This window comes from Globicephala melas, chromosome 1, assembly GCF_963455315.2.
Source record: "Globicephala melas chromosome 1, mGloMel1.2, whole genome shotgun sequence".
In the NCBI taxonomy this organism is placed as follows: Eukaryota; Metazoa; Chordata; class Mammalia; order Artiodactyla; family Delphinidae; genus Globicephala; species Globicephala melas.
The window spans coordinates 1740562-1766084 of record NC_083314.1 but is presented as its reverse complement, the minus strand read 5'-3'; the positions used below and the strand labels follow the sequence as shown (position 1 = coordinate 1766084).

The 25523-nt window shown below is 44.1% G+C and overlaps 1 protein-coding gene across 2 annotated transcripts in view; it reads left to right on the top strand.

Annotated features, from left to right (window-relative positions):
- The window catches only part of CAMSAP2 (calmodulin regulated spectrin associated protein family member 2), a 97781-nt gene that overhangs the window by 11881 nt on the left and 60377 nt on the right, over window positions 1–25523 (top strand). For both annotated transcript variants that reach the window (XM_030844312.3, XM_060291512.2), the window contains exon 2: window positions 6754–7013. In XM_030844312.3, the coding sequence (XP_030700172.1) occupies window positions 6754–7013 (260 nt within the window). The remainder of the gene's footprint in view (window positions 1–6753; window positions 7014–25523) is intronic.

Sequence of the window (25523 nt, the reverse complement as noted above, 5' to 3'; positions counted from 1 at the left end):
TAAAATTATAAGAATAAGGAAATTTAACTTGGACCCCGTATTACCTAGTCCACACCCCCTGTTCAGGTTTGCCGTCGTCTTGATGTCCCGTGTTGCTGCTTTTCCCCGTTCCAAGATGCAGTCCAGGATCGGGCATCACATTTGGTAGGCTTGTCTCCGTCGGCTCCTTAACCTGGAACGGCGTCTCGGTCTGTCTCTGTCTCCCGTGATACGGACATGGTGAAGCCTCAGCGCCCCAGCTGCCTGCTGAGCTGGGTGGCGGGCCCCTGCCCTGGTCACTGTCTTTGCCCGGTGCCCCTGGCACAAGCAGGCAGTTCCCTGCAGGCTCCACCTGGGCCACCTCCTGCCTCGTGGTCCTCTGCCCTCTCTGGAACGCTGGGCCCTCATTCCGCCCCTGGGCTCCATGACTGGGACGACGACGAGATTCTGGTGTGGCTGCGGGCAGTGTCCCAACAAGAAAACCTAGACAGTCTGAAGGAACAGTACACAGACCCCTGCCCCAGACAAGAAGTGATGGAGACCCAGTAACCGGAGACGTTTCCCGACCCCCGCCCCGCTCCCGTCCCCTGGTGCCACCCCGTCTTCTTTGGCTTTCTTCCTTCTTGTCCTTTGACCACCTACTCTCTACTCTCCCTCCTTCCCTCCCTGCTCGCCTCCAGCTGACCCGCCCTCGCACCCCCTCATCCCTGCCACCTCCATCACCTGTCTCTCCAGCAGCAGGTGTGCTTCGTTGCCCCCTGCCTGGCCGCATCCCTGCGTCCCTCAGGAGGCTTGGGCAGGGATGCCCGGGAGGCACCAGAGATGAACCGCTGGGCATCTAGGCAGCCGCAGAGAAGTATCTAGACAGAGCGCAGTTTCCTTATCCTCTGTTGCTCCCAGGATCAGACCACTTGACATCCTCCCTCATGCACCGAGATGCTGGGGAGGGGGGGTCAGGAAGTAGGAAATCCAGGTTCTCAGTACCCCCGAAATGTCTGAGCCTGCAGTGTTGATTTGCTCCCTTTATTAAAATGTATTTTTATCTTATGAAAACTGTAGGCCAGTTATTTTATAGAACGTCCCTCATTTGGATCTAACGTGTCTTCTTGATGGATTCAAGTTATACAAACCTGGCGGGACGACCACAGAAGAGGTGCTGTGTTTTCAGTGTGGGTTGTGTCGGGGACACGCGATGTACGTTCAGTTGGTGGTGCAGACTTTGATCACTCGCTTCAGGCGGTATCTGCCACTTCTTTCCACTATAAAGTTATTATTTTCCATCTTTAATTAAGAAGCAATTCGTGGGGAGATAATTTGAAATACCCTGTTCATCAAACCCACCAATTTAGCATCCAGAATGATTCTTGCTTGAATCAGTTGTTATCCCATTTATTTTATCCCATTTTTAGTTGGTATTCCACTACAAAGAAGAGTTTTCCCTTCTTTTTCTTTCACATACTTATTCATTTATTTGTTTCCATCAGGGTGGACATTCTTGTTTTATTCCGTGGGTTCTAATCTTTTATTGTCATTATTTATTTTGATGTTCAGATTGTCTCAGGTTTGGTCAGTGGGATCTCCTTCTGAATCCTGTGAACTTTTGACATGGTCCCATCATTTGTTAGCTTTTGCACACGCACACACACACACACACACACACGTTCTTAGCTGATCTTGCAGTTTTCCTGCTCCAGCCCGGGAGGAAACAGCCATTTCTGGAGGAGTCCTGGTTCGTTTTAATGGGAGGCGTATTAGAAACTGAGATATAGGTGCGAGGCTTATTGCCGCTGGGATTTAGCAGACAGAGCTAGGAAACACGCACGTGCAGGTGTGACTCTCTCTGTCACAGATACATGCCAACCACCATGTGTCCACACTGACACTTCCCATCTCAGTCCAGCCCCACAGAGCTCGCTCGGACCCCCCCGCCCTTTCCATGTTTCTGAGAAACCAGGCTCTGGTGTGGGGTTTGTGAAGGGTTGTGAGGACCTGGAGCTCAGGAGAGGTCCCTGCGTCTCAAAGTATCCCGCTCTCCTCGAGGCTGCATTGTAGTGGGAGGGGGTAGAAATAGGCTAACCTAAATATTATGGGATAGTAGTCATTGAAACAGGACGACTGCGTGGGGTCAGGGAAGGTGTATCTGGGAGATGACCACTGACTGAGCTCCCGATGGGAAGGGCCGACCGCGGGAGGAGGGTGAGGGGCCGGGGAGTAGCTGGTGCCCAGGCCCTGAGGGACAGACGTGGCACCCTGTAGCGTCTGCGGTGTGGTGGGCCCAGAGGTGGAGGAACTTGAAGTCAGGAGCGACCATGGCTGCACACCTGTGCAGGCTGGGGAGCCCGAACTCAGGACAGGCAGTTCCTGTACTCACGGTCCCGGGTCAGGGAAGACACAGCTTTTAAATCCAAAGCCCGTTTTCCCCACTCTGTCATGCTGCCTCCTGCTGGTAGTGAATGTAGGTTAACTGGAAAAGGTTTGGTTTTGAGAGGGATACTATTGCAGAAGTAAAGAGTGGCCTAGGGGAAAACTGTCAGGTTTTTCAAAGCAGGTACTCGGAGTAAATTAGGATTACTAGTACAGAATCTGGGAGTTGAGGGGAAATTTGAAATCTGGGAGTCCCTTTAGGACAAGACTGATGACTAAAATTAAAAAAAAATAATAACATTTTCATTCATCAAATATTTATTTCGTGCTCGCCACGATCAGGCACTAAGATGCTACGGTTTGTATTATGGGGAATAATTATGGTCCTTGCCCTCTGGTCATGTAGGAGGTACTCTTTTTTTTTTAATTAATCTTTATTGGAGTATAGTTGCTTTACAACGTTGTGTTAGTTTCTACTCTACAGCAAAGTGAATCAGCTATAGTATATATATATCCCCTCTTTTTTTTTTATACTAGTGTTTATTTTTACTTGTTGACAGTTTTGCTTTATTTATTTATTTATGGCTGTGTTGGGTGTTCGTTTCTGTGCGAGGGCTTTCTGTAGTTGTGGCAAGCGGGGGCCACTCTTCATCGCGGTGCGCGGGCCTCTCACCGTCGCGGCCTCTCTTGTTGCGGAGCACAGGCTCCAGACGCGCAGGCTCAGTAGTTGTGGCTCACGGGCCTAGTTGCTCCGCGGCATGTGGGATCCTCCCAGACCAGGGCTCGAACCCGTATCCCCTGCATTGGCAGGCAGATGCTCAACCACTGCGCCACCAGGGAAGCCCTCCCCTCTTTTTTTGGATTTCTGTGAGGTACTCATTTTAATACATCCTTGTCAACTGTGGGTTTAAAAATTACTTGCCATTTTGATAGGCAAAGTCTCATTGTAACTTTCTTTGATTACCAGTACTATGATTTTTTAAAAAAATGTTAACTGACCATTTTTGTGTCTTTTGGTTAATTTAGAGTTCCAGGTGTAGGGCTTACTTTTACTTGGAGTTTTTGAAACTCACAAATTCTGTCTTAGTAATTGCCTTAGACATAATTTTTAGATTTGGAAAATAAGGCAGTGTTCCCATGGTTGAGTGCTGATATTTCTGAATTGCATTCCCCTTACACCCTGACCATTCACTGCTTTAAGGAAATCTGTGTCATTTGCTGGTGCATGGATGCAACTAGTACTAACTCAGCTTTATGGAAAAGTGCCTTGGGCAAGACTGTTTCTGTGCCCTCTGCCTGTGCCCAAGCATTTCAGGTGATTGTTAATTTCAAAGCTTAGCTCTAGTCAGGATTTATAATAACGTGAGTAAGGTAGGTTCTTGCTTAAGTCCTGGTGCACAAGAAAAACTTGTCTCTTATCCTTTGCAATTCTGGGAGTTTCAGTTTCTTGAAGTATTAATTTCTTACCTTCTTGTACTCTGGAGGTGAGGGGCAGGGTGAAACCTCTTATCTTTGATTTTGCCTGTTTATTTTCTAATATGTGGTTTCAGGTCATTTGTTTTAAAAATGTGATACAAGTCCAAACTGTTTTCTAACAAATGATAGTCTTGTACTGTTGGCAAAACGATAGACATTTTCGAAGTCTTCTTTTAAGCATATTTAGTTCCTGAAGACTTGCTCTTAGAAGTGACCTACTTTACAATACTCAGTATGCAGTTTTGCATTCTTTTGGGGTGGAATAATCTGTTTTTGTCATATTCTTGAAACATTCTTTGACTTGCTGGATTCCTTCCCTTTTCCTTGCGTTGAGATCTTTTTGAAACTTACATTTTCATCACTTAGATTTGTGGGTTCGTCATAATAAAATGAAAATAGCCCCTAAGCTGTATGTTTTCCACCTTCCAGCCTGTTGATCCTGGCAAACCATTGTTATTTTTGAATCTGTTTAGCTACAAGGTTTAGAGCTAAGACTCTGCACTTATCAGCTATGTGTCCTTGGGCAAGGTAACCTTTCTTGAGTTCCTTATCCGTAAAATAGGGACAAGAGGGTTGTTAGTATTGAACGACAGAATGCATGTTTGTGACAGTGCCCGCACATAAAGCCCTTTTTAAGTATTATACATTCCTGATATTTTTCTGTGTATTGTCTGATTTGACAGTTCCACCAAGTTGTAATAAAGATCGTGTGTGAGAATGGATGTAAAAGCCGTAAATAAATGTAAGCGGATGTACAGGTGCGGTGAAGTTTGCAACCCTGATGATGAGCAGTCACTTTTCTTTGCACAGCAGATGTTTAGGTACCAAGTCACCACATTAGTCACTTTTTATTGTTATAGGGGAAAAAAATCTATTATGTATACATTTTATAATAATTGTCTTCAAATCAAATAATTTCCCTTTAAATTTGCTCTACGAGTAGCTTCCATTTAGCTCCTGTGATACGAGAATTTAAGTGAGCGCCAGCACCGTGTTCTGTAGATTACAGCGGAGCTCATGTGTCACGCTGAGGCAGCTGCTAAGTTTAAGGCTGGCTCACTACTGGTTAATGCAGCTATGAAGGAAGGAAAGTGTTTTCAATTATTAAATGAGGATGATATTTTTAGATGTCTCCAAAATCCCAAATTGGTACATCTACTCTTGACCTCTTTCCAGAGTCCTGTATTCCCAGCTGCTTTTTGGATATTTCCACTTGGGTATTTTTGCTATTGTTTCAAACTCAGCATATGTAAAACTAAGTTTATGATCTTGCTTCTGGAGTTGATGCTTCCTCTGATTTTCTTTTCTCTTTTATTTTTCTCATTTTAAATTTATTTATTTATTTTTGACTGCGTTGGGTCTTCATTGCTGCGCGCGGGCTTTCTCTAGTTGCCGCGAGCGGGGGCTACTCTTCGTTGCGGTGCGCGGGCTTCTCACTGCGGTGACTCTTGTTGTGGAGCACGGGCTCTAGGTGTGCGGGCTTCAGTAGTTGTGGCACAGAGGCTCAGTAGTTGTGGCTCGCGGGCTCTAGAGCGCAGGCTCAGTAGTTGTGGTGCACGGGTTTATTTGCTCCGCGGCATGTGGGATCTTCGCAGACCGGGGCTCGAACCGGCGTTCCCTGCGTTGGCAGGCATCCGCCACTGCGGCCACCAGGGAAGCCCCTTGATCATTTATTGCTTAGTATTGTCTCCAGTTTCTGAATTGCTGAACTTTACCTGTCTGTCTCGATTATTTGTAGACTACTGGCTCCTTGAGGGTAAGGATTATTTCTAAATCCTTGAATTCCCCAGAACCATACTCATATAGAAAGTGAACGTGCAATCATTATGATACTGTTATTTGATGAAAATATTTTTCTAAATGATAGGACCTGTCAAGAACTTGAAGGTAAAATTGCTACGGAGTATATTAATACTCGCGAGTCCACCTTTTGGAAGGCTGACGTGGCTGAGCGCTGTGGCGTCGTCGGGCTCACGCTGAAGCTGCCTGTTCAGGAGGCTCCTCAAAGCCGCGATGGGCGGCGGGTGGCCCCGAGCCCTCATGCTCCGGAGGAGGCAGGCGGGGGCCTGGCTGGTGTCGGGCCAGAGCTGCCAGGTTCTGTGAGTGTGGCTCTACGCCAGCTTCCTGCTCAGATGCCCGCCTTTCCTCGCGGGGGACGACGCCCGTCCTTGCCTGGCGTTCTTCCCGGGCGATGGCCTGGCCGCCAGAGAGAAGCTCAGAGACCGTCCCATCGCCCAGCTGCCCTGTCTGTCTCGCTCGAAGGGAGCAGCTGGGTGCCCAGGAAGGCTTTTTGGGGTTGGGGTGGGGTCGGTGGGAAGGCGGAGGAAACAGGGCTTGCTGGCGTTCGGGACCTGTAAGGGCGGTTCTCCGAGAACCGCAGCTGTAGCTGCCCCTCAGCAGCCTCCGCGGGCCAGCAGGAAGGAGAGGCCAGAGGCGGCGGGAGGCGGAGGGACGGCGCGCAGTGGGCGCGTCCTGCTTGGCAGCCGGCGAGACGGGCAGCTTTGGGCAAAGGATTTTCTACTCCCAGGCGTCGAGGCCTAGCGGTGCCCGGAAGCAGCTGTTATCGTGAGCGCTTGAATGTGAGCGGATCCGCTGGAATGGGCTCTTCGGAGCCTTGTAGCTCGCTGTCTGTGTTCCAGCGTGCACGTGGGAATACTTTCCGCAGACTGCCCGGACTCAGAAGACGTCTCTCCCTGATGGCTTGGTAGAGTCGCTTTTTAGAATATTCTCGGAACCGTATCTTCCGTAAAGGAAAATTCTCTCTCTTTCTCGTTCCAGATTACCTGCCAAGGTCGACTAAATCATCTTTTCAGCTAAAGGGTTATTGTTATTTTTAGAAGGAATCTTAACTTTTAAGACATGAATGATTATTAGATAAACTGTGTTTCTTTTATAAAAACCTTGTAAGAAATTGTTTCCCCTTAATCTTTGTAGAAAACGTGCCAGAGGAGCTTCGAGAGCCATTTTACACAGATCAGTATGACCAGGAACACATCAAGCCGCCTGTTGTGAATCTGCTTCTCTCGGCTGAACTGTACTGTCGCGCTGGGAGCCTCATTCTGAAGAGCGACGCTGCCAAACCCCTTTTGGGCCATGACGCTGTCATCCAGGCTTTAGCACAGAAGGGTCTTTATGTCACTGACCAAGAGAAGTTGGTAACAGAACGAGATCTCCACAAGAAACCCATACAGATGGTGAGTCTACACACCCAAGATTATTTTGTTTCAAGTGTGTACGTTTGCGACTTGTATTATAATACAGAGGGACATAGGTTTTACAATTGCATTGGCATCTCTGCCTAGAGTTTAAAAAATACCTTTTTTCTCACAAGCCTCATTTTCAGATTAAGGAAGATTTTTTAAAATTGAAGTATAGTTGATTTACAGTGTTGTGTTTCAGGTGTATAGCAAAGTGAACAAATTAAGGAAGATTTTAATAAACTATTTTGGAATGTGTGGTGCTATTATAATGCCTGGGAGAAACAATTACATAATTTCCAACTAAAGGAAAGTGATTTCTGTTTTGGTTTAAAAACTTCTTTCCATCATAGAGACTAGAAGAGATGTAAAGTGCATCCTTTTATTCTCATTGGGAAAGAGATGGGATTTGTAAGTGTTCATTTACATGCTTGAATGACCTCTTGGTAAATGTCTGTATATCAGATACTTCAGTTTATTTAACAACGTGAATGCGTTCTTGTGGAAAACACACAATGACGGGCTCTGCGCTGGCTCGGGACTAGCAGGCAGGCCTCTCTCATGAGAGTCTGTGGAGACACACAGACGCTCAGGTGCATCGCATGCCGCTTCAATCTGCGGTACCGCGGTAGCTCAGGTTGACAAACCGCTGGGCATCGTCAAGAATGACATTAGAACAGCGGCTTCGCACGTTGAATTAAATCATGCTCTTGTATGAGACATTCCTTACTTCGGAGGAAGGAGAGAAATATACAAGAAGAAGATATGAAGTTTTGAAATTGAAGAATTTCGAAGAATGAACGAAAATTAGTTTCCCGAATATAGTGCTGAAAGAGATGATTGACCCGCTTTTGCTTTCTGTCTATTTTCCTTCTTAAAAAAAACAGTTACTTTCAAGAAATGGAGAATAACGTCTCAAGAAAAACTTAATGAATTTAGTAATAGATTTATAATAGAATTATTAAGGAAAACGAAGTGTTTATTATCAGATGTGAGATTTTCACCTCTCACTGACGGCTTCAGGTCCACCTTGCGGGTTCCCCCTATCGTTGTGCACCTGTCTCTGTGCTCAGGTGTCCCCACAGGCGCTCACCGCCACCTCTCTGCGGTCACTGCGCTGGTGGGATGCTCCTGCTCTGATTGTTTTTGCTTCCATCGTTCAGGCCAAATGGATGGTTGTAAAGCACGTCCGCAACGTTGAGTCTGTGTCTGTGTTTGCTCAGTACCCGTTCTTTCAGGTACCAAAGATACACGTCACGTGACCTGGTCCTTGTAGCATTAGAGGAGGTTATCCATTTTAGATCCTCTTTAATAAGAGTGAAACAAACCTGCCACATTTTCTTCATTATTTTTCCTAGTGCAGCTTGTGTGTGTGAAGATACAGTCTGGTAGACGACTAATCGCATTCCTGTCAGGTTTCTTTCACTCTGTATCGATCCTGCTATTAAATCTGACTCCAGTAGATGAGATTTAAGGAACGTGATGTAAATGATACGGCCTCTGGTCCTCTGGGTCTGGCTTCTGTCTGTGGGCATCAGGCACTCATGCTTGACTACATCACCTTCACCCTTGCGGTGTCACACCTACTGATCTGTGTTTTAATTGTATACTTTCAGTTTTTCTTACAGTTTGATTTAAAGTTTTCCAGTTGCTGTGAAATTTTGACTGATGATGCCGTACTCTAACTATTTTTCTAAGACCCCTGTGAGAACATTTCTCAGATACTAGTAAAAGCTTTGTTTCCTGAGAAGCTGTTTGGTCTGGTTTGACAGTAGTAAGAATCAGTTTCCTGCCTTGTCCTGCTTTTTGAGAAGTATAATGAAAACTGGTATGTTTAACTGTGCTGCATGTATTGACCCCACCACACTTCCCACCTCTAAACCATCCCGGTGTGTTTGAGATCTCTTACTTCCGTGCGCTGCCGCTGCCCCACAGCCTTTGGGGGAAGAGATGCGTGGTGGTGGCAGGAATACCATTCGAAGGCCAGCTTGACTAACCAGATCTTATTAACTTGGGGTGGGCGGGGATTGAAAGCAATGCCTTTCTAAAAAAATGACAACACCCGTTGCAGAGCACATGCTTTCTATCACAGTGCTTTTAAAGACAGATTTTGAGAGTACAGCCTTTAAAATGTTTTCTTCTGTATTTATAACCATGGGCAAGTGTTTTCAGGCATTACGTTTCAAAGCCAGTTAATAGTTATGACGTATTAAAGTTTATTCATAACTATTAACTGAATTGTCTGTCAGATCGCTAGAAGGGGTTGTAGAGTCGTGGTCTGCCTGATGGCTGTCACACACATGTGAGTAAAGGACAGATTGTGAACCAGGCACAGTTGCAGGGCTGGAAGCACAGGCTCTGAGAGCTGACGCTACCACGTGAGTCCGCGTTAAACGTACGGCGAGCTGTGTGCCTTAAAACCACAGGGGAGCGCCTCCCACCAGAAGTGTGTTCTGACCCAAAGCAGGTTAGCTGTCAGATTATCTGTCAGCACAAATACTGGTGTGTAGGATGGCTTGAAAGTTGAGGGACTTGTACAGTAAATGGAGCCCGATGTTAAGAATGATAACTTTCGAACTTTCCTGCACAGCGAAATGAAGTTGCGTGTGGACTGTGTTCGATATCATCAGGTTGGGCTGGGGGATTTGATCCATGCCATAAAATCTTAAATTCATAGAACTTTAGAGCCATAAAGAGCATTAGAGATCAGAAACCAGTGTGTAGTAGGAGACTTCCCAAACAGGAGGAGCCTGGGGAACACGAGTCCGTGGGAGCTTTGAACACAGACCCCCTGGCCCCCAAGGCAGAGCTGCTAGCATAGAGCCTTTAGAAGAGGGGTCAGCACATGTATTTTCAAACAAGTGTTCAAGGTGATTTGTATGATAAGAATGGGATCTGGGAAATCTGATCTAATCCAGAGTCATTTCAAATACGTAAAACTTAGAATTTAGAGAGGTTGAGTGACTTGCCTAGGGCAGCACTGTTATTTAGTAGCAGAAGTAGAATTAGAATCTGAATGAGCTAAAACTGTGGCTTTCTAATTTAGACTGCTGTAATTGGAAGCGAATTTGAGCACTTTAATATTTGGACTCATGCTGTCTAAACCATAGACTGCTTATGAAGCAAACTCTTGGTTGTAAATCAGCTTTCCAGCCATGTTTGTATATGTAGGAAATAAGAGTTGATATTTATAAAACTCCACAAAGTAAATGTATATAGTATGTGTGATATGAAACAAGGAGATTGATTTTCATATTTGATTTATAAAATACCGTTTATTATTTGATCAGATCTTGTTTTGGAACAGTCATCCTCATATAACACAAATTTTATTTTGAAGTGCTTTCTTTTAATGAGTAGCAAAAGGATTTAATACTCTGCTTAATTAATGGCAATTAAAGTGGGCTGATAAATCATTTGATAAGTAAGGCATAAAATGTTCCCTCAGTGAACTGTCAGGATTGTTATAAGGGATGTTTTTGGATATTCAGAAAACATAAGCTAAAAAGTTAGTACGTATCCCTGCTCCTGTCCATTACACTGCTTTGTAGTAGTGGCAGGCCAGTGAAGCTGTGTTTAGAACACAAAGATGATTGAAATATTTGTTTACCCTCAAGAAGGACATTCCTGTAGGTGAAGACGTGTTCCTTTATTTTGTTACGTTTTGTGGTCTGTGCATTCACCTGACCGCTGACACCTCCACTTGAATGACGTGGAACTTAGAATCCCGTGAGGAAGAAGATTGGCAAAAATGCTAACTAGCATGAAACAAGTGCTCTAAGTATGAGTTTAAGCAATAGGCGTTGGGAACGTACAGACGGGCGTGATGATTCCTGCCGGGGAGGATGAGGAAAGGCTTCAGAGGATGAATGGTTAATGGGCTTCCAGTGGTTGGGAAGAGGGGTGGGTGACAGAGGTGACTGCCCTGAAGGAATTCTTGGCCCAAGTTGGAACTGAAAGCATATATGTCACTACTTACAGTGTTGCCTGTGTGGAGGCATAAATGTGAGATGAGGCTGAAAGATAGGGTGGGCTTCCTAGGTGGTGAGGAGGCTCTGAGCCGAAGTTGAGGGTCTGTAGCTCTTTTTGTGGTTACAGGATCATGGGGTAAGTTTTCATACTGTTTTTCTGGGGTTTTTGTCGGTGGTGGTGGTGGTAGTGGTGGTTTGTTGACTTCTTTTTTCCAGCCTGCGTCAAGCAAGCAAACACGGCAAAACACTGGGAAGCACTTTGTGTGCTGATTTGCTTATACCCATCTGTATACGTGTTCACGTACCATCCCACCTGGAAGCCCTGTTGGTTTAGCTTACCCTGTGCCCGGCAGTGTGCCTCCACGTTTCATCCCCCGTCTCACATAATTTAAATCGTACAACAGTCCTTAGAGGAGAGTGTATGGTCCCCGCCGTACGGATGAGGAAGCTGAGGCTTTGAGAACGCGGCCTCGGCCTCGGAGCCAGCGCAGGGAGGGGCGGAGGCGGGATCCAGGCCAGCTCTGCTGCGGCTGGCTGTAGTTTCGTCTTCGCCTGGGTACGGGAAGTCCTGGGAGGTGGGCCGACGGGAGCGGGTGGGAGGAGAGAGGGGCTGTAGGCGGGAGGGAGCAGGGCCGTGTGCCTCTGGAAGCCTGCGCAGCCCTCTGCCCCGGCTTCTGCTCCTGTAGCCTTGTGTGAAGGGCTGCGGACGGAGGGCGGGTGAAGCAGTTGTGATCAGGTCTTTCTGGGGGGTGGTTTAAGACTGTGCGTGGTGATCCCCCGGTTACCACCAATTCTGCTGGGCACATGGAAAGCGCGGAACGGAGGAGCCGAGCTGGGGGAGCGTCGTGCAGTCCTCCTTCCTCCTGTTTTCCTTCCCGGCCTCCCTGCCAACTGCCGGCACACTGGGCCGGTCAGCAGCTGCTGTTGGGATTTCCTTGGCACCTCTGTCGCTGGAACTGGGGGTCCTGTACCCATGTAGAAGCTTTAAAAAATCTTTTCCCCATGTAAGAAGGTTAAAAATTGCACTTTAGAGGAAAAGGATTATATACATGTAACATTATAGTAGTGGTTGAGAAGGTACTTATTTCTAGTCACCCTTGTATAACAGTGCCTTACAAACTTATGAGCAGAGCTTGTCTGTGAAAAATGATTTTAAATTCTCGTAGCTGTCGTTGAGCAGGGTTCTCTCTTCACGCACAGTGCCGGGTCTTTCTGTTTCCCATGGGTCAGGTACCTAGTTTGGGCTCCATTAGTATTTCGAGGTAGCGTATACGCCTCAGTTACAAAGTCGCAGCATCTCTTGATATCTTACAGCGTGTTTCTTGTGTCTGCGTTTATCTGTAACAGTTATTTAGAACTCCAAATTACTTTCTCGTAGAAATAACTTGACTGGTGCTTAGTTCACCAGATGATCTCACAGTAACCTTTATATTTATAATAAAACTGAAGTCAGTCAGGCCGTTTATTAATTTATTCAGTTTAGTTACGGAGCTTCTGTCGTGTACTCTGTATTACCTGCTGTGATGAAACAGAGTCCCCGTCCTTCAGTGGCTCACTTTCTACTGGAGATTATAGAAACCTAAGCACACTGTAGTACGTACGTTTCAGGAGTTCAGAGGCACCAAACTCAGTCCTAATCTTAGTCTGAGTCTTGACGGCTCTGAAGGGGTTGCCAGGTGGGCACAGAAGCGCCTGTTGTAGATGGTGCGCGAGTGCCAAGGGTGTGAGAGCCGCGTGCACCGTCACAGCTTTAGCCCAGGGTACATGTCGGGGCCGATGAGAACCGAGGCCAGACCGTTGGATGGGGGCAGGGCACGGATGAGCTTCTGTGTCCCCCAAGTGTCACTTCATCCTGGAAGTGATGGGGCTTTAAACCAGGGAGGAGGGCATCAGACTTGTGTTACAGTCACTCTGCCATGGGAGAGACATCGCTGGAGGCCGTGGAATTTCAGCAGAAGCGTTTTTGAGGTGGAATTGAGATGATTTTTTTTTTAATCTGTGTCCCTACCCCCCACCCTTCCCCCCGGTAACCATAAGTTCCTTCTCTAAGTCTGTGAGCCTGTTTCTGTTTTGTAAATAAGGTCATTTGTATCATTTTTTTTTAGATTCCACATGTAAGTGATATCATATGGTATTTGTCTTTCTCTGTCTGACTGACTTCACTTAGTGTGATAATCTTCAGGTCCATCCCTGTTGCTGCAAATGGCATTATTTCATTCTTGCTAATGGCTGAGTAATATTCCATTGTATATCTGTACCGCATCTTCTTTATCCATTCCTCTGTTGATGGACACTTAGGTTGCTTCCATGTCCTGGCTATTGTAAACAGTGCTGCAGTGAACACTGGGGTGCATGTATCCTTTTGAACCAAGTTTTTCTCCAGATATATGCCCAGTAGTGGATTGCTGGGTCATATGGTACTTCTATTTTTAGTTTTCTAAGGAACCTCCATACTGTTCTCCATAGTGGCTGTATCAATTTACATTCCCACCAACAATGTAGGAGGGTTCCCTTTTCTCCACATCCTCTCCGGCATTTATTGTTTGTAGGTTTTTTTGATGATGGCCATTCTGACCTGTGTGAAGTGATACCTCACTGTAGTTTACATATGCGTTTCTCTAATAATTAGTGATGTTAAGCATCTTTTCATGTGCCTCTTGGCCATCTGTATGTCTTCTCTGGAGAAATGTCTCTTTAGGTCATCTGCCCATCTTTTGATTGGATATTTGTTTTTTTTGGTATTGAGCTGCGTGAGTTGTTTGAAAATTTCGGAGACTAATCCCTTGTCGGTTGCATTCTTTGCAAATATTTTCTCCCATTCTGTGGGTTGTCTTTTTGCTTTGTTTATGGTTTTCTTTGCTGTGCTAAAGCTTTTGAGTTTAATTGGGTCCCATTTGTTTATTTTTACTTCCATTACTCTGGGAGATGGATCGAAAAATGTATTGCTGCGATTTATGTCAGAGAGTGTTTGGCCTATGTTTCCCTCTAAGAGTTTTATGGTATCAGGTCTTACGTTTAGGTATTTAATCCATTTCGAGTTTATTTTTGTGTGTGGTGTTAAAGAGTGTTCTAATTTCATTTTTTGACATGTAGCTGTTCAGTTTTCCCAGTACTGTTTATTGAAGAGACTCTCTTTCCTCCATTTAATAGTCTTGCCTCAAACCTCTACAATTTGTTGTAGATTAATTGACCATAAGTGTGTGGGTTTATCTCTGGGCTTTCTGTCCTGTTCCATTGATCTGTATGTTGGTTTTTGTGCCAGTACCACACTGTTTTGATGACTGTAGCTTTGTAATATAGTCTGAAGTCAAGTCCTCAGTTGGGAAATGAAGAAGAGAACCTAGGATAAGGACTGGCCAAAAGATTTTAGCCCTTAGATCAACTCCAAGTAATTAATTGTTGGCTAACTGCTAGAAGCTGGGAAAACCAGCTCTCTGGTTTTGCTTCGTTCTGGGAGCCTCAGGCTCTAGATTTTAGCTCCCCATCCTCTGTTGCTTCTGGTGGTTTTGAATGCTGATACTTTTACCTTATAGGTTAAAAAAACAAAATAAGTAAAGGGACAGCCTTTTAGTTTAAAAATCTTGAGCTGATGGTCTTACGTTTTATTTTTGGTCAGAAAGGTAAAGGTTACTCTGAGTCTCGTCTTCAGCTTCTCTTTTCTTCTTAGCACCTGTTGAAAAACATAGAGATGTATGTAAGTGAAAGTGGGTCTTTGTTGTACTAAGGAATGGAGTAAGATTGATATGCATTTTGTTAGAAATGTCTGGTTTTTTAGTTTGTTATGTTGCATTTATGTTTTTACCAAGAAGATGGATGGGAATTCACTTCTTTAATGTACTTACTGAGCTCCCACTGTGTACTCTAGGTTAGGCGTTGGTGATGAAGTCTATGGTCTCTGCCCTAAAGATGCTCCTGGAGACCTGAGGTGAGGAGTCACGTGGATTGAAGGATCTGTAGTGTGAAAACGGGATAGGACCGAAGGCGGAAGGTTGTGGGGATGAAGTCAGGTGTGAGGAGAGTTGAATATACTTTACAGATGTTAATTATCCATGCAATATGTGTTACAGGTGTTAGTATCACTGTTCTATAGATGAGGAAACTGATACTCCAAAAGGTGAGTTGACTTGCCCAAGGCCAGACAGGTGAGAAATGCTGATGCCCGGGCTTAGCTTGTATCTGCTGACTCCCAAGCCCACGCTCATCCCGTTTAGACGTATGGCCTTCCAAAAACCCTAACACACACACAAAAAAAACCCTACTATTTCTGTAGTGCTTAACAGTTTATAAAGCATTTACACTTTTTTTTTTTGGTAACAACTAAGAAAAGTAAATAGGGCAGTTATTACCATCTCTTTTTATAACAAGTAAGGAAACTTTATGGATGGATGTTGTGAGTAACTACTTCTTCAGTTCCGACTGGAACAGGTGTGCAAAGAGGCAGTGAACAGATGGTGATTGTGTAGCCAGTTGGTGACAGAACAGTGACAGGCTCGGGCCTCCCTGACTCCTGACCCAGTGCTTGTTCTGCACATACGCTGTGCTGCCACCCTTGTTCCTGTCCTTGTGGATTTTATTCTGCATGGATTCTGGGGAGACCGGCAGAGAATGTCAGCGTGAAGCAGGATGTGACACAGTGAGAGGGTGTGCAGCAGACACACAGAATGGTGAGAGGAGAGGGTTAGGAACCCCAAGAGCAGGGGAGGGCGGCGGGAAGGGGAGTTGTTCCGGTCGCCCAAGCGAGGGGCTGTCTTAGTCTCCTCAGGCTGCTGTAACAGAATCCCACAGACTCTGTGGTTTATGAACAAGCGAAGTTTATCCCCCCCAGTTCTGGAGGCTGGGAAGGCCAAGGTCAAGGAGTCAGCATGGTCGGGTTTTGGTGAAGGCCTCTTCTGGGTTGTAGGCTGCCAGTTTCCCGCTGTGACCTCACGCGGGGGAACAGGCAGGGAGCTCTCCGGAGCCTCTCTTACAAGGGCACGAATCCTGTTCACAAGGACCCCACCTCAGGACCTGACCACCTCCCAGAGGCCCCGCCTCCTCGTACCATCATCTGGGGCTTTAGGGTTCAGCATAGGAGTTTTGGGGGAACACAGACATTCAGATCACAGCAGGTACTCTTCTTACATAGGGACGTCTCATTTAGTGACAGCTGACGTATGAAGATACAGACTTTTAAAAATACAGTGATTCACTTTGCAAAATAATTTTTAAATTTTAAAAATGCTTTACACCAGGATTTATTTTCACAACATTGCTTTGGAAAAATGCGACTTTTAACAACCCAAGTTTCTAAGAATATGTGAAATGAAAAATATCGTCCATATTATAATGTTCAATGTAATGTTCATTATTTTAAACGACTTGCTCTTACATATAGTGCACAGTCTCCTTTATCTGTTGAAAACATATTTTATATTTCTCATTTTTCCCCAGCTTTATTGATAAAATTTGCATATATTTAAGGTATATAATTTAATGTTTTAATATACACATACACTATGTATACTGATCATATCGAACCAAATATTATGCCTAGTACATAGTGCTTAAAAATGAAATGTTAATTTCTGGCCATAAAAATCAGATGGTTTAGACAAATTGGGATGGCGGAGAGTTTGTTTCCCCAGAGACCATGTCTGCACTCCCTCCCTGCTGTCGCTGGTTTATCCAGGAGTTAGGCTGCCTGATGTAGGAGGGCTGATTGCATTGTGCGGGGAGAAACTCACAGCACTGTGGTGGAAGGCGAGGCCCCGGAGCCCTTCGGTTTCTGTCCTTCCTGAGCCCACTGGTCCAGCGCTCCCAGAGTCTGTGCACTGCTTCCATGTCCCCATCAGTAAGTCCCAGTTGTTGTTTAAATTAGCGTGATTAGTCCCACAGACTCTGTTGCCTGCCATTAAAAGAAACGTAGCTAAACATTAAATAAAGAAGCCACTCATTACCCTTTATTTCCAGGTGAGGACAGACTTAACTGTAAAAGTAAAAGTTTTAGAGCGAAGAGACCATCACAACCATCTGGCCTGGACTTTTGAAATTCTCTTGACTAAGACTCACAGTTAGAAATACATTCTGCCTCGGGACCCACGCCTGGTCTAGCTAGATAAACGCATGTGACAGTTATCCTTGTAACTTGAGTTTTTTCCTGTTCTATTTGGAAAAAATGTGGACTGCAATTGACTGAACCTACTTCACGCGTGACCATGAGTGGGGCATAAACCCACGTTTAAAATTGCTTGTTGTTTAGTTAAGTTTTTTTTTTTTAATAGAGAAAAAATGGTGAAATGACAGTCTTGGTACTGAAAACTAAATAACCATACTCATGTTTTTCTTAAAAATGTATTCTAATATACAAGTTACCAACGTGATCTGTTTTAATGAAAAGAACTGTGGGAATAGAGTTTGTATGTGGACTTGCCTCCTTAAGATTTATGTTACCTAGGGACTTCCCTGGCAGTCCAGGGGTTAGGACTCAGCGTTTTCACTACCGTGGGCCCAGATTCAATCCCTGGTCTGGGAACTAAGATCCCACAAGCCACACAGCGAGGCAAAAAATATCTATATCTATCTATCTTATCTAATTTCTATGGTATACTGCTGCCAGGTTAATTTTCCTGAAATAACACTTTGATATCTGTCTTATTTTCCAATTAAAATTTTTTAATCATTTTATTTGACTTGAAATGCAGTATACATTACAGATTCAGATGCGTATTCTTTTGAAAAAATTTGACTTTCGGAGTTACTGTCTAAAGTGTGGTGTAACCAATTACTTCAGACTTTGTCTGTAAAATAGATAATTCACTTGTAAATAATGAAAGTTTTATTCTTTCTGTTTGTAATCTCATCTCCATAACATATTCAAAGTAGCAAAAGCTAAGATACTTAGGAAGTTGTCTGATATTACAGACCTGCCAGCAGTACTTTTTGATGATTATTGAAGGTGAAGTAAATGTATATTAACTAGGACTTTTCGTCTTTTAAGAAGGGAAGAAAGATAACTATCTATTCATTGTAGGTTACTAAACTTACGTAGGTAGTACTGTAGAGGATGATTTTTCTTTATTTGTATGATATATACAGCATTAGTATATATAATTGGAGCACCAAGATTGAGCTGTTTTAGCAGGTTTGGTGTAGAAATGCGGATTTTTCTAATCTGCACGCTTACGGTCCAGTGCTGTCTAGCGGTGCACGGTCCCAGCAGTGGTTCGCAGCCACCGACACCCCAGTCTGTGTCGAACAGATTGATCCGCCATCCCCATCCCCATGATACCGACCCATTTTTGTAGCTTGGTAGAGTGTAGTAGTTTAGCAGATTGTTTTAAATTAATGTCAGTGATGAGCTTTAAAGGAGGAAAGTAGATGATTATTTAAAAACTTTACCAAAAAAAAAAAAAAACTTTACAGACTGTTCCATTTGAATGCTTGCCTGTGTTTAGACACCTGGATAAATGAGCTTCTGTAATGGGGGAAAAAAATCTTTGTAATACTCGGTTTCTTCTGAGCTCACACTGTTCTGTGGTTGAAAAGAGGGTTTTAATGAGCTGTGTTACAAAGTGAGCTGTGTTACAAAGCCGTCCCTGGGGCCTGTCTTTTCAGGAAGTTCTTATATACTTTCAGGGATCTAAGAATGCTAATTATTGTTCTCCTGAAGCTAAAATATTTAGTTTGTGGTAAACAGTCCAGCTAGTAAACAGATTAAAAAGGTAACTTTAGAGAGTGATGAGGAAGGACTGTGAAGCATATAAAAGCGGGATGATGTGACAGAGCGATCGGGGGAATCGTGTGCAGGTCCATCATGGATAGAATGGTTGGGGCAGCCTTGTGTGCGAGAATGAGCAGAGGTGTCCATGAGGGTTCAGTGAGGCCGAGACAAGGGGGAGAGCATCGCCGACAGAGGGAGCCTCAAAATAAATCAGCTTCACGTCTGGATGATAAAGTTCCTACTAAGAGTTTCCTGGACGAAACATGTTCAGGAACTTGAATTTTTAGGGCCACATTTATTTGACTTGTAATTTGTACAGTATGAACTACTTGATTCATTCAGTAATCCTGGTTGAGAATTACTGTAGGTCTAGGCGATAGGAGACAGAGATGAGAAGACCAAGCCTTGCTTGCACAGAGCTAATATTTGAGTAGCAAAGACGAGCGATGAAAAGCTAAACAAATTGTAATAATTGCAGATGGTAGTAAACGCTCTGAAGAAAATAAATCGAAAAGAAAGAGGTGGAGGGAGTGAAGAATGCTGTTTTCATAGGAGGTGGTCAGGGAAGGCTTGTCTAGAGAGTTGACATTTGAACTGAGACCTAAATACCAGAAAGAAGCAGCGTGTGTGACATCTGGGAAAAGAACAATCCAGGGAAAAGGGACAGCAAGCTAAAGGCCTGGATGTGTGTTTCAGGAACTGAAAGGCCACTGAGGTTGGTCATGAGCAAGATGATGAGTGATGTTCAGCATCTTTTCATGATGCCTGTTGGCCGACCGTATGTCTTCTTTGGAAAAATGTCTATTCAGGTCCTCTGCCCATTTAAAAAAAAAATTTTTTTTTTTGGTTGCTTTCTTTTGGTCTTTTTTTTTTTTTTTGGCTTTGTTTTGTTTTTGATTTGAGTTGTATGAGTTCTTTGTATATTTTGGGTATTAGCCCCTTATCATTTGCAAATACCTTCTCCCATTCAGTAGGTGGCCTTTTTGTTTTGTTGACAGTGTCCTTCACTGTGCAAAAGCTTTTAAGTTTGATGAGGTCCCATTGATTTATTTTTGCTTTTCTTTCCCTTGCCTGAGAAGGCAGATCCAGAAAAAGATCGCTAAGACCAGTGTCAAAGAGTTTTCTGCCTGTATTTTCTTCTAGGAGTTCGTTTAGGTCTTTAAATGATTTTGAGGTTTATTTTTGTGTATGATGTGAGAACGTGTTCTAATTTGATTCTTTTACATGTAGCTGTCCAGTTTTCCCAGCACCACTCATTGAAGAGACTGTCTTTCCTCCTCTGTATTTCTTGCCTCCTTTGTTGTAGATTAATTGACCATAGGTGTGTGGGTTTATTTCTGGGCTCGTTATTCTGTACCATTGATCGATATGTCTGTTTTTGTGCCAGTACTGTACTGTTTTGATGACAGTATAGTACAGTCTGAAGTCAAGGATCGTGACACCTCCAGTTTTGTTCTTTTTTCTCACAATTGCTTTGGCTGGAGTCCATTTCTTATCAATATTTCCCTTTCCTGGGTATGGACTAAAGGGAAGGATGTGAGGGCTTAGAAGAGAGAGTGTATTTCCTTTTCCTTAAGCCAATTTTATGATTAAAAGGGTTTAGATTTTTGTTGTTGTTGTTTGTCTGGATGATAAAGCTACTTCAGAAAAACACTTAAAACTAATTGGAAAAGCAATGGTGGAAAATCTTGGATAATAATCTGGAAGGAAATAGAATATTGTATTTATCTCCATTTCTTTCTTACAGTGTTTTTTTTTATTGAGATACAATTGACATAGAACATTGTATTAGTTTTAGGTGTACAGCATATATGTTTATATTGCTGGATTGCAGTAGGTTCCGTTTTATCCCTACTCTGAAGCCTTTTGGGTTTCTGTTTGGGAGATGAGGATGGAGAGATAGTACTGATCCTACACACAACAAACGGCTTTATCTGCTAAAGCTTTTTTCTTTTTCTTTCTTTCTTTCTTTTTTTTTTTAACTCTATAAGAAGTCGTCTTTTTAGAAAGAGTGAATCACAGAGTTCAGCTTATTTTTGTATGCTGGAGCCAAAATGAAATTCCTCAGATAAAGTTCTAAATGGGGAAAAATCGTTTACTACTTCGCAGTTCTCCATCCAGCCGACAGGGAGTGCGCTTTTTGTGCCGAATCAGCTCCACAAAATCAGGGCTGTGTTGATCATGTTGTGTTCCCAGCTCCTGGCCCAGAGAAGATGCTGCCTCAGTGAAGGAAGAAGAGATGTTAGTGAATATTTAAATTAAGAAGTAAATCTATTTTGAAAGAGAAGTCATTCAGAATTACAACCGAGAGTGGTAGAGATGTGGTTTTTGTTTTTGTTTGCCTACAGATTTGAAAAGCGTGAGCTCTGGTTATTCATGACACGACACGCATGTTTACTGAGCTTCCACATGAGGTCTTCTGGGGGAGGGAGGCCCTGAGAATCTAATTAAGTGTTGAGATTGTTGGCTTTCTACTTTACCATTTTAATATGGTAAGCGCCTGTCCGCTTTCAGATAATCAGCTGATGAGCATGTGTTGACTTCCCTCTCCACCTCTGCTTTCTGTATCCAGCTGTGCCATTTAAAACTTCACAGTTCAGACCGCCTGGGGGGGTGGGATAGGGAGGGGTGGGAGGGAGGGAGACGCAAGAGGGAAGAGATATGGGAACATAGGTATATGTATAACTGATTCACTTTGTCATAAAGCAGAAACTAACACACCATTGTAAAGCAATTATACTCCAATAAAGATGTAAAAAAACAAAACAAAACAAAACAACTTCACAATTCATATTCATACATCAAATCACCAGGATGTACATTTTAAATGTCTTAACAATTTTATGTCAGTAAAGCTGAAATTTTTTTAAAAATTCACATTAATTAATTCTGTTTATAACACAGAATTAATTAATGCATTTTTACCAGTTTGTTTTCATGAAGTGAAGTATGCCTGAGATATAATTAGGTCTGTTAATACCAAGGATATAGTTTAGAAACTAAATCCAGTTACAGTAGATTTTAGGTTGCTCAGATTCTTTCATTATAGAGTTACGTGGTATTTCTCTAGAAATAGTTTAATTATAAAGTAACTTCAGAGTTCTATTGCATTTGGCCAGAGCCAGTTTTTGCTAAGAGCAGATTAAATCCAAGGAGTGGTTGACCCCTAGCTTCTGCCTAGTTGCTTAGCCCAAGGTGATAAATGAAGCCAATGAGAGTCTCTGCTTCAGAAATCTGAACAAACCATGGAAGGAATTTGCTTGTTAGCAGATGGAGAAACTAAGCAGAGAGTCCTGAGCAGGGAGAGTTAGGGCTGGGAAGGCATGGCAGACGGTGGAGTTAGGGGCAGGGAGAGCGCCTGGAAAGGGTCATAACCATCTTTCCATATTGATGAGTATAGACCCATGCCATCATTTTTCAAGACTGTAAAATACTCTGTGGTGTGAAAAGACCATAATTTATTTTTTTAAAATTTTATTTATTTATTTATGGCTGTGTTGGGTCCTCGTCTCTGTGCACGGGCTTTCTCCAGCTGCGGCGAGCGGGGGCCACTCTTCATCGCGGTGTGCGGGCCTCTCACTGTCGTGGCCTCTCTTGTTGCGGAGTACAGGCTCCAGACGCGCAGGCTCAGTAGCTGTGGCTCACGGGCCCAGTCACTCCGCGGCATGTGGGATCCTCCCAGACCAGGGCTCGAACCCGTGTCCCCCGCATCGGCAGGCGGACTCTCAGCCACTGCGCCACCAGGGAAGCCCAAAGACCATAATTTATTTGCCCAGTTCCTTGATGGATGTTTAGAACCTCCCCGCACTGAAAGGTTTGTAAGTATAACAGTGACGTGATCAGAGTTCCATATTTAAAACATAGAAAAGGAGGCTGTGTCACTAAGACTGAGCAGGCTGAGTACATATCGTAGTGACCTTTCCTGAGGTAGGGAAACGGGGAGAGGAGGAATTGCAGTGCGGGGAATGGCCACGCTCCAGTGAAGAGATGCCTGTTGAGGTGTGTGCTGAAAATAGAGATTTGGGAATCACCTGGGTAGTCCTGGATAGCTGAAGCCATGGGATTGAGATGACCGGGGAGGGCATGTTTTAGAGGAAAGAGAGAAGGTTAGGGATGGAACTGTTAGAAGCAACCAATATTTAAGTAATGCACAGAAGACACTGTGGAGAACAGACAAAGGTGTGGGATGAAGAACTGAACATTTCTGGATAGTATCAGGAGTCTTCTTGTTCTGATGACATCTATTTTTCTTAATGATTTTTATCCTCATTTTGCTCGGTAATTATTCTTTTCGTCTTAAATCCCAGACTGGGAAAATATTTTAACCTGTCTGTTCGATAGGTAGAACATCCTGATATATTAAGAGTGATCTCATAGATTTTTCTAAAGTAGTTTTGAGAAAAAACCTTAAAAGTTTCCTTTAAAAAAAACGATGAGGCATATAGGTTCAGAAATGCTTGGGTATTTGGCGTTTTATTAATTGCTGTACGGCGCACTGGCACCACTTGTTTATCTTCAGCTTTTCCTTCCCATCTTTGGCAGAATTGGTGCCACACCGCTAGTTTCCATATAGCTATAAGAACGTTACTGAAGAAAGCCTGAAAATACAAGGAAAACTGATTTTTTTCTATCTTTCTTTTGTTAGACAGCATTGTTATTGATAAATAATAGCATTATTTCTTGACTTTTTTAGTGATCTAAACTAGAATTTAGATTTGAATAATGTCAGTACTTAATGGGTCATTAAAAATCAATGTTTTAAAGGAGTTATGTTTGTTATGGTCTACCAAAACTATAGTCGTGTCCTTTTTTTTTTTTTTTTTTTTTTGCGGTACGCGGGCCTCTCACCGCTGTGGCCCCTCCCGTTGCGGAGCACAGGCTCCGGACGCGCAGGCTCAGCGGCCATGGCTCACGGGCCCAGCCGCTCCGCGGCATGTGGGATCTTCCCGGACCGGGGCACGAACCCGTGTCCCCTGCATCGGCAGGCGGACCCTCAACCACTGCGCCACCAGGGAAGCCCTATAGTCGTGTCATTTTATGTGGACAGTGAGGTATTGTATTACCAGCGCAGAGGGTTAACAAAAAAACTTGACAGTCGTTTGATCTCTTTACCCATTTCTTCACCTCAGAATGAACGTAGGGGAGATTTGACCGTTTTATCGTAGGTAGGAGCATTTCTTGAGAGTTACGTCACCAGGTTAGTTTGGGGGTCTCGTGCTGACAGCATCTGTTCTAAGTGCACTGGCTCCTATACATATTTAAACTCCTTTCATGTAAGCACTCGTTTTCCTGCCAGTTACCTAGTGAGGTACCTCCCAGATCTCCAGCTCTTTACCTCTGGCCAGTATCTATGTGTAGAGGCCGTGATGCCGGCCTCGGTGAAGTTAGGTGTCTTAGTTCTGCCGCTGTGGCATGTGTGTCTCAGCACTGCTTGCCAACAGGCCTTCATCTGGAAGGAAGTGGTGACCTCTACTTGGTGGCTTGGAGGAAGGTGTTCCTGCTTCTTCCTTTGCTGTTTGAGTTTCTGCCATAGCTGTGTCCAAATCTTGTGACATTTTGCCCACTGTTGTTCAACTTTAACTTGTCTTTGTAGTTTCTAAAAACCTGGGTGGTAACCTTCCACGTCGCCAGGGAGAGACATCATGACCTTCCTTTGTCTCTTCCCCGTAGACAGTGCTTGGCAGGTGAGTCCTGACTGCATGGTGGGCAGGTCAGGGAGCAGCTGTGATTGTGTCGGAACCTCGTGTGGTTCACTTTCTTTTTTTCTCTGGTAAAGCTAGTACTGTCAGGTGCAGTCTTCATACGTACCCAGCTGAAAGAAATCTGCTGACCAACTTCCTTTCGGGTAATTTTTTGAGTGTTAACTGGAGCTTTTACTGATAGTTATTTTTATATGAAGCATATTTCGGTGTATTTTATGCAACTTGTTTTCGATTTTGAGATTTGAGGCAGTTTTTGGCTCGGCATATCCATATGCCTGGAAAACTTTCAAATCTGGAAAGCTATAAAACACAAACATACTTTGAAGTACACCATATGTGGCTGGTTCAGCTCTACTAGGAATGTCACATTGGTTAGCAAATGAAAGAACATATCTGTCATTCTGCGTTGTTGGCATGAGGTGGCAGCAGTTATGTTGAGTGGTGGTGGACGAGCCTGGGCTGCCATATATAAACGGTCGTAAAAATAAAACTTGCCCAGGTCACTATGGTTAGGACGTTTGAAAAACACAGACGTTCTGTACTTAAATCGCGATGTGTTGGATATAATCATCTACTTTCGTGGGTTTTCCGTAAAGCAGCGCACGCTCTGCTGTCCCCGTGGTGGCTGTCTTTTCCTGCTTCCACTGTCTGGTGGCTCATTGCAGCCCCACTCTTAGTGGGCCAGGCACACTCCTAATTTCATTCCTTAAAGTATCGATCCATGTAGCATTTGTTTGGGGGAACATAAAAATAACTGATTACGGGGCCTTCCCTGGTGGCGCAGTGGTTGAGAGTCCGCCTGCCGATGCAGGGGACACGGGTTCGTGCCCCGGTCCGGGAGGATCCCACATGCCGCGGAGCGGCTGGGCCCGTGAGCCATGGCCGCTGAGCCTGCACGTCCGGAGCCTGTGCTCCGCAACGGGAGAGGCCACGACGGTGAGAGGCCCGCGTACCACAAAAAAATAATAATATAAAAAAAATAAATGATTATGATGAAGTTTGAAGATTATCTTTAGGTAATAAATTATTCTGCAGGCTAATCCCGTAGTCATACACTCACTAATACCTGAAGTAATAAAACACTACAAATCATTGTGTCACATAACAACTTCTAGAGTACTTTGATGTACTTTGG